This window comes from Rhodnius prolixus, unplaced genomic scaffold (genome assembly GCF_049639745.1).
Source record: "Rhodnius prolixus isolate KJV_2025 unplaced genomic scaffold, Rpr scaffold_1, whole genome shotgun sequence".
NCBI classification, from domain to species: Eukaryota; Metazoa; Arthropoda; class Insecta; order Hemiptera; family Reduviidae; genus Rhodnius; species Rhodnius prolixus.
In genome coordinates, this window is record NW_027411581.1 from 16,830,716 (window position 1) to 16,840,866 (window position 10,151).

Consider the following 10,151-nt stretch of genomic DNA (forward strand, 5'->3'; position numbering starts at 1 on the left):
GTTACACACAAAAATTTTTTATTTGTAATGTAATTTCGATAAATCTTATGGAAAAACCAAAGTAAACATACAATTCTTAGATTTAGAATAACTGCTGTTTTTTTAAAGATGAAGTAGGATAAAAAAAAAATTAAGAATAATAGTGAATAAGAAAAACAGTTGTGCTTCTATGAAATAGTAAATAAAATAATTGACTAAAAAATATTCGTCTTTTCTTGGACTACTAATGCTGAAGAGTTGAGGTCAATTTAGCCCTGATGATCAATTGACTCATTTTGATTGACCATATTTTGTTAAATGTTTTATTTAATTAAATTTGAGGTACGACTGTTGGTCATTTAGGTATGATTACAATTTGGTTTTTTGAATTGAAGAAGAAAACTTATTTATTCTTGAATTTAAATGGCAGCCGGCAAAAGAGAGGCAAAAACAAATTTAAAATTAAAATTGGAAGGAAATTCTTTCGCCATTTCTGCTTTTTGGTCTCAAAAATTAAAATAAATCAACAAACACTTACTGTTTCTTTTTGCAGACAGATGGCCATAAAGTCTGGACAGATCTATGGCCATGACTGTGTGCGGCCAGGCTAGGCAGAAGACGCCGAGTGTGGCGGCCAGAACCACAGCTGTCTGGGTCGGTCTCATGCTGGCTAGAGAACTGGCGGACTGGGTCAGGGGTTGGCGAGTGCACGGTCGGCGGGCAAGTGCTTCCTCACAACATTGCCGCCCCATCTTGCCGTCCCCATAGTGCGCATGCTCACCAACTAAACTCTAACCCCTTTGTTATATATGTGTGTGAGATCAATTCATTTTTATAAATTGTGTTTTCCCTGTCCAGGTTAAAGATAAACACAGTAGGTTAGCAATGAAAACTTTACAATATAGACTAATATTTTGTCAACTTAAAAAAAAATTGATTAAAGCATAAACTAGCTTATTGCTAATTATAAGCTATCAAATGGGAGATTCAAGGTAATGATAAAATTGAAAGTTATTCAATTCGAGAAGGCAAATAAAAAAAAAATGTGTGATGATTTGTCCTAGGGGATGGTGTGGTTGATTGTAATGCAATGAGTTTGATTAAAGCTTAAAATGATATCAGGGAGTGTTGCTCCAGCAACACCGCCGGCAACAAGTTGCTCTATCCAACAGGAATGTAGCCTGTAAAATCGACCTCAGCAAAATGGAATGACCTACCTTGAGTGTGGGCCAACTAAAAGCATAATATCATTATAATTTATTTACTTTATTATTTTAAATACGATGTAAATCAATACTGAGATATAAAACAAACATTTTATTTATTTTAAGATTATATTTGTTTATTATGAATAGTTTGAGGTTCGTTAAAATAAATAATTCTGATTAGAAACGTATTTAGCACAACTGGGACCATCACCGAATAATGAGCAATGAGACGTACTTAGGTGGATGCGAACACAAGATCTCTAGGGTGCCCATTGCTCTGACCATTGAACTAATCCATACTTCTTTTTTTTATCTGCTGAAAAACATTGTAGGGAAACGAGATTTGCTTTTGGTATTCTAGATTTAATTAAAATTTGTACTATCTTTAATTCGCGCGGGTGAGAAAATACAATAATCTCTAGAAGATTTACTTAAATTTTATCGAAATTAAAGAACTTCGAGGAACATTTAGTGGCGAAGCAAAGAAAAGGGCGGCGCTAAAAGTGTTGCTAAGGTAACTTCCAAGGTCGGACGTCTAATATTACATCTAGTACATTTTTAATAACTTCCAGATCTAATATTATTAAATATAATTTATCATTGGACATAAAGAATGATTACAGAAAGCTTCATTCCTGCACCAAATTATATTATGTCCACAATGTTACAATAGATTTAGTTCTAGTCGTTGATTGTGGTCATTTCCAATAAAAATGAAATTAAGTGAGAACTTGTTTGATTAGAAAATGATTAACTAAAAACTACAAACCATTTCATGAATGATTTTTTACCTTTTTTTGATTCTGCAAAAAAAGCCCAAACTTAGCAAACTCATTGTATATGTACATGAAAAGGTTTAAACAATATTAGTTGTTGATAGTAATTCGACTTTAATGTAGCCTCTTCGATTTTCTCTAACATCATGTGTACTCGTAAGTATTATTCACGCAGTTGATCTATTAATTTTATAAATATTTTATCTATGAAAAATAGTTTTAGGGCTTTCTGAGGATGGATGGGGGAATAGATGGAAAGTATCATTTCAGTGTAATTGGCAATTTTACATTCCATGGACCTTGCGCTGAAATATCTCTTTGGAAAATAGCCTAGCAACCTCCAAGAACTGCCCTATATTTATTTTTCAGAAAAATTATGAAAACAAAAAATAATTGATTTATATGGGAAGGGCTCAGTGGATTGCGTACACTGGATTCCAACGCAGAAATCCCAGATTCGAATCCAGCTGCTGGCCTTTCGATTTTCTCTTCCAAGGAGTTTTTTACAGTACACAGTCAGGTGAAGGATGTAAAGAGAGAAAACTATCCGAAAGGCGGCTGTGCACTGGAAAATGATGAAGGCGCCAATGACTGCAGACGAAGTGTACGCTTTAAATTAAATAATAAAAAACCATAGGTCTATGTGGATGTAATCTATAAATGGTGCCGTTTTTTAAGAAAAACTAAAAAAGATTGAAAAAAAAAACACACAAGAATTTTGTTAATTGCACTGCCAGTTGAGCAATTACTTTGACAACTGCGATTACTGTTTGGTCTCAAAAGAGAACTCAGTCGAAATAAACAGTCTGTTTTTTCTTCATTATCTCTTTTTTAAGCTAGCGTTCACACACTAACTCACATCATCCTATAAACAGACTGTTTTTATAAAATTTAATTTATACAATTTTTTTGTTTTTTTCATTCATGATCATTTGCTTAATTACCTAATAAGAGTGAGCAATTGCCCATAACATATTATTAATCTCTAGAAATAGTTTAAAAAAAATGCTTCTGAAGATTTTAAAAGATACTCTATACAAAGATGATACTCTGTGCATTGCGATAAGGTTAAAGGTACATTACATATTTTACAGAGGGTATCGATTGCAAGGGCTTTTAGTATCCATCAAAGGGACATCCTGCACGGTTATATTTATATTCATGTCTGCATAAAGCTGGCCACTTTATCAACTTCTAACTATTCACTAGGCCATCAATACATGATTTCGACTTTTTAGTACTTATTAGTTCTATAGCATACTTATTATAAAAATATAAGTCGTAAGATATATAGGTATAAATCAAATAATTTGTGTTACTAGCTAGTCCTACAGTTCCTAATTCCTTTCCCACTTCTTTACGCACCAAAATTGAAGCCTTTGGTTTCCTTCCAATCCTGCTTGCAATCTGAAAATCAAATTACGAAATGGTAAAATACGAGTACAATTTCAACTTATTGAAATAGTAAAAATAAGGCAATTTCACTCTTCTTAGTAGTAATAGAGGCAGAAACAAGAAATAACTTTAAGATACATTTTCAGTTTTATTAGAACCTTGTGGTAAGTAGTAATAAACTAAAAAGACTTAATTTTATTTAATAGTCTTCTATAATCATCACGTTGTGGAATGGCATGTGCTTTGCTGAAATAAACTATTATTTTTTTACACTGGTGATACACCCGCTGATAGTAAATTTGTAATGACATTTTATTTTTTAATCAACTGATTCATTAAGTGATTAATTCTTTACCAAACAAATCAATATTTTATTTATCAATGGGAGAAAGAATAATTTTTAGAGTTTCTATTATTTTTTTATTGTATGAGTCTGGTAAGTTGAATTTACCAGACGACCAACTTTGACCCTAGGTTTCTCACTATTTCAGTTTACTTTTCATTTTTATTATATGTAATAGTAAAACTGACTTTCATTTTACTCATTGGAAGAGGGTTCGCTATTAAGGATGTTTTATCTTCCACATGGTACAAGGACAAGTCCCATTAGGCTCTTGGTTGTCATATAACTTTAAATAACTACATGTATTGTTTTCCCATAGGGGAGAAGATTGATTAGGCACTTCTTCTGGGAACTTGGCGTCCCTTCGGGTAACCCAGCCACCCAACAGGACTACTAACACTTATACATTAAACCAGGGTTTACAGCAGTCTTAATGTTGACCCGCAGTAACGCTTCTTCTAATGTTCTATTTTAACCTATTCCTTACAAAATCGTTTATTATTGTTAGAAAATTTAAGATAAAAATATTAACCTACAAATTATTGAATGATTACAGTTTTTTCATAATAATAACTAAATATTTTTAAAGATAAATTAAAATGACAAACTCGCTCATGTTCGGGTTTCCAATAATTTCACCTACTGCAATTCTTGTAATAATTTAATAAAGTAATATAACGAAAAATCGGGATACAGTAGAATGTGCACAGCTTCATTTCAAATAAAGCCTGCAAAGGAGAGGTAGAGAACGCATTCTTGGTTTTGGCGAAAAAACAAGATTTTAACTAATCAACTTTCTATTTTGTTATATTTTAAAAATCTTGGACGATGCTACTTCATATTGGCTGGCACATTGGAAAAAGAAAGCAGGATGAAAAGCTGACCTAAAGAATTAGTACCGAGGAGAAGAAAGCCATGGACTATTTCGATGTTTCATGAAAGAAATATTCTTTCGAATGATTTTTATGTGAGAGTGAAAATTTTGTTTGGTAAAACGAAGAAATCTGAGTGAACCAAACAGAACGTTGACCACAGCTGAAAGACAAATGTATTGTTCAGGATAAGGAAATTTGAAAATTTAAAAGTGCAATTTATGAAAAAGATTACCATGTGAGAAAGAATTCTTTAAACAAATTGAATACAAACACAAGAAAAATATGAATATTCCAACAAGAGAAGAAAAAAAAAAAAATTCATGAGAGACAAGTTTAAGATTGTGTTAAGAATTGATGAGATGGGCAGCATCCTTAAGTTAGTTCCTGGAGAGATTTTCTCGTTGCTGCTTCACTGATTAAACGACGAAAATTCTTCCATGAAGCTGGAAATAATAAAAATGATCATTATTGTAACGTAGGATACCTAGAGATATGAAATCCTTGGAGAGTATTCATTACCATCTTCTCACACCCTAATTAGGCCGCTTAATTTTCTTTGCCTTATTTCCCACTTTATTAATAATGACCTCAGAAATAACATTGCTTGTTAACTAAAATAGCAATAGCCTTGAACTGAAAGTTTTGGAAAATTAAAAGGAACATTTTTTTAAACTAGTCCGAGAGATTTTGATTTTTTTAAAAAATTCTCATATCAAGAAACTTGTTATATATTCTAATGAAGTCAAAAATTCACTAGGTTACTTTCCAATGGTTCACAATAATTTTAAAACTGGAGTCAAGTTCCCTTTTAACATGAAATGACCTGATATAATAAATGTTAACTATTTTGAGAGTTTATGGTGATAAAACAAAATGAAGTGTGATATAATAAAAGCAAATTGAAAATTAAATATATTTCACCGAAACAAAACATGAATAAAGTTTTGCAAAAATAGAATTCTAATCAGGGTGGCTGCACTTTTGAAGCAAAGCTCGATTAAATGGGTTCGGAAACACAACGCCCGACGCCGTTAGGAAGCATCGAAAGTGCGCTTTCAACCTAAAACTTTTCAGCACTACAGTTAGAACAACAATAAGTTTAAAAGGTAAAATGAACAATGCTCTTTTAACGTTCAACGATTACTCCTAATAATTGAACGGTTCAGCCTTGAAGGCAATTTCATTTAAAATGATTTAAACCCGCTTAAATTATCAGCGATTCACTGGTTCATTTTATAGCTTTTGAAATAAAACTAAAACTTAACAATCCAATATGCGATTCATTTCTCTTTTACAATCAGAAACAGTTTTGAACAGATAATCGGGCTATAACTCCGTTATTATCATTGGTGGTACTTGATACAGTTGGAATACGATCTAGTGTTTCATTCCTCCGCGGAATTAGGGTGGACATCTGCTTGCAACGTTATGACCTCTTGTTACGCTTCGTAAAACGTACATTCTTGTATTGGTTTACCCCTCTCCTTCAAAGCCTTTGCTTCTTCGAAGATTTTTATCACACTGTAAGAAGTAATCTTATGTAATATGCAAGAACCAATTCCAAGGATTCGCGTTTTCATTTTGTTTCACTTGTTTAGACGTTCATTGGTTGCACAAATTCTCAGCTTTTGAAGAGGTAATAAATAAATACTCCAGGAATACTCTTATAATCAGATATCAATGAATTCTTCCATCACAGCTTGCTTATTTTCTGTCATTCTGATTAGTTTCAGATTTTTATTCGTGCCTAGAAATTGAATCAACTAGATTTGGGAGAGAAAGTGGACTTCTACAAATAAAGCTTTTAATACGTTGTCATTACCTATCAACGAAATAAAGGGAGGTTATCACCTTAGGGAAAGTGGACTAGCCATTTCATTGGGGATCTTGACCTCCCAGCATCCACACTCCCTGCAGTATGCGGTTACAACTAATCTTTCTAAAAATACAATACTTGGCTCTAATAAAAACTCTAACTTAGTTGAATCTATTGTATCGTACGACCCTTGCAGAAGCGTAGGTGGTTCAGGGATACATGTAGTAAACAGAGCTCCAGGCGCCCCTCAATAAAAGGAATCATATTTTGATCACCTATTATAATGACGTCGAGAATAAAGAAACTAAAGATCGATAATGTTATAAATTTTTAAATAATTATGTATAATCACCAATGAAATACCCGTGTCATTTGAGTAGGATTTAAGAGATTCAATGAACTTCTAAGCACGTCATTAAACAGTAATAAATCAATTTCAATATGAGCTTTAACATTATTCAGCTAATTTATTTATTTTGTCAACAGAAAAAAGTAATAGAAACAAATGAGAATGAAGTTTGACTTGAATAATAATTTTATATTACTAAACAAAAGTATATAATATATATATATATATATATCGTATATATATTTAAAGGTTCAGTAAGTGGACAGCATGGAAAATTAGTATGAAATGCCATAGGTCAGGGGTCCCCAAACTTTTTACACAGGGGGCCAGTTCACTGTCCCTCAGACCGTTGGAGGGCCGGACTATAAAACAAACTATTTTAAAGTAAAAAAACAAAACAAAACGGGAACAAATAGAATATTTCAAATAAAGAACAAGTAAATTTAAATCAACAAACTGCCCAGTATTTCTGTGGGAATTATGGACCTGCTTTTGGCTAATGAGATGGTCAATGTCCGGTTTAGTTATAGTGCTTTGCCTTTCTTCCTACTTCTGCTGTTATTTTACACTGTTTTCGGAGCCGTGACGCATGCTTTCCGCGTCATCGGAAGTAGTTCTGTACATGAGCGACGCAGCGCTTTGCAGCACCGCCACATATAGTGCTCCTCTCACTGACCACCAATGAAAGAGGTGCCCTTTCCGGAAGAGCGGCGGGGGCCGGATAAATGTGGCCGCATGTGGCCCGCGGGCCGTAGTTTGGGAACCCCTGCCATAGGTGATGAGAAATTTCTAGTTTTAGTTTGTATAAATTAGGTTGGAGATGGTATATGTTGCCGGAACAATATTTAGGAAGGAAAATCTAGATTAGGCAAACATTTAAATGTAGAGAACATGAAAATCTCTAGGTCATTTTTTTTTTCTACTTTATTAGCTTTGCCATTAGATTTATAGTATAAGAAATCGTTGGAGAGAAAAATGTAATAGACTAGAGGGGGTGACTTCTTTGAAAAAGAACGGATGCCAAGGCATATCCTGAATGGTTATTTATGAACGTTTGCACTTTGTGGACGGAAAGTATCAATCAATGACTCCCAAGTCGTCGATTTGGGCGTTCCTGTTGACTTGCCTCCAGCACGCAAGACAGAGTTACTCCAATACAGAGTAGATTGTTGGACACATTTTCTGCACTTTTTCTAAATCATTACTACGTTTCTTGTCCCACCAAAAACTCGTGATCGACCCCAGAGCGTGGATAAAAAGATATCACACTGAGAGTAATGTCAAATTTTCCTTTTCAGTGCCGGTCTAACAACTTAAGGGCTGACTGCGAGGCAGATTATCTCCCACATAGTGCACAAAAGTGTCGTGTAGCTTCAGCGGAAGAATATACGTTGTCTTACATGAGATGTAGATCTTCAGGTCCATTTCTCCTTGCATAGAACCGGCAAACAGGCATCGTTCAGCTACGAACAAAAAAAGAAAAAAAAAGTAATTTAAATGATAACAGTGAGTGAGCGGCGAGCCATTCCATAGCAATGATGCTAAAGTACTAGATGCGCCACCTACCAAAAAAAAAAAGAAAGAAGTGAGACCTACATACAAACAGTTAATTTGTACTACCAATATTAACCTTCTAAAACAAAACAAAACAGGTAGAAATTCCTTCATTATTCGCCCGGAAGAACATGAATTACTTGGCAGTATAAATGCTACCTACAGAGGAACAACTTTATTTTCTAAAAGAAGAGCTTATAAAAAATAAGATTAGGATAAATTGAGTAGCTCTCTTATAAAATATTCGAGAAATGAATAATAAAAATATGTGTAATCAATAAATATTTCTTTTACGAAATTTAAATGGAATATTTTTTATGTAGATTGAATGAAAAAGTTCAAGTAAATTAATATCGATCGCATCTAGTAGTATCCACATGGATATTCTAAATAAAATGTATATTTTAAATAATTTAATCTTAACTAACAAATAAATAATTTTTAAACATTACTAACTTACAAAGTAATAACTTTGTTTGCAAATTAATAAGTTCAACCATTCTAGCTTACTAATTGCAGAAGTGGATTAGAATGATTTCAAATCTCTTAAATTTGATCTTGGCACGCCGACTTAGGTGATCCTCTCCTTCTCAACGAGGCTAACCCAGCTTTCTCTGTGAAATTGTAGATGTTCTCCAAAAATCTGCAGGCATAGGTTAGGAAAGTGCTAAGTTTGATAGCTCTTTGCTGCGTAAAAAATATTGCATTCGTTTCAATAGAACTTTCAATAAATATAAATGTTACTCAAATCAAATTACATCAACAAATTAAAATTTTATGAGTAATACCAGATTAACGGCTGAAAGGTTGTTGACAGATACTCTCAATTTTCCTCAAATAGAGGTTTTAATTTACTAAATTAATTTTTCTTTTTTTTATTTCCTCAACAAATATCTCAGATTTCACCACTTAAGTACCATGCGTTATTTAAGTCTTTCACCTGCGAATAACATTCTAATTATTTATTTATTAGAATAAATCGAACTTCAATGATAATATGCTAATTAGAACTGTGAGAATTAAAGTAACGTTCACTACATGCTGTGCACACATGTTATATCTTGTAAATATTGAACACCTAAAGTGATGTAGCGAGCGAACTAGGAGCGCAAGTAAATTCACGATCTGTAGTATCCTGTTAAAGCATGTTTTCCTTTCAGTGAAATTAAATTAGGTTCTTGTCTTATACAAATATTATCGTAGAGGATGAATTTCTTATTCATTCTTTCCAGGTACTCCTTTATCAGAAACTAGAGCGATCTGGTTACCATCTCTGATCTGGTTCTAAGAAAAAAAGTGCATTAAAATTAATTTTCCAAAAATAAATTATAACAAATTTATCCGTATAAACGAACTTAAATGATAATTCTAGGAGTGACATTAAAGATAATTTAAAAGTAGTGAACTACCCACAAGAGAGTAGTATTTTCGTCTTATTATTATATTATATTTAACCTACCTTAATAGTAAAAAGATATTCAACCGCACTTACCAAAAAAAAGCACTTTACTAGCTATCTACGTATCTATCTTCCCTCTCAAAGCTGCCGATAATTGAATTATCCTGGAAAGAATGTTTCAAATAAAGATTATGCACTAATGTGTTTAAAATCACTACAAGATGATTCAATAAAATTACAGGAGCAGTTATTGAGAAAATCTCAAAATACTGAATAATTTATTCGGTAACGTGGCACTTTCGGAATTATCCTATTATCTTCAAATTTAGAAATTTACTCTCAAATTTGATTTGTATAAATTTTATATAGATGGCAAGATGGCAAGGCAGTACAATTAAAAGTTAAAGCAGTTTTGGGAAAAGTCAAACTACCATCAAGTAACAAAAATAAAAAGTTT

At 32.8% G+C, this 10,151-nt stretch overlaps 1 protein-coding gene across 1 annotated transcript in view; it reads right to left on the bottom strand.

Moving 5' to 3' along the window:
* The window catches only part of LOC141455841 (IDLSRF-like peptide), a 56,466-nt gene extending 55,747 nt beyond the window's left edge, over positions 1-719 (bottom strand). The window contains exon 1 of the mRNA XM_074131280.1: positions 518-719. Within this exon, the coding sequence (XP_073987381.1) occupies positions 518-644 (127 nt within the window). The 5' untranslated portion in view covers positions 645-719. The remainder of the gene's footprint in view (positions 1-517) is intronic.
* Positions 720-10,151: the final 9,432 nt, after the last annotated feature.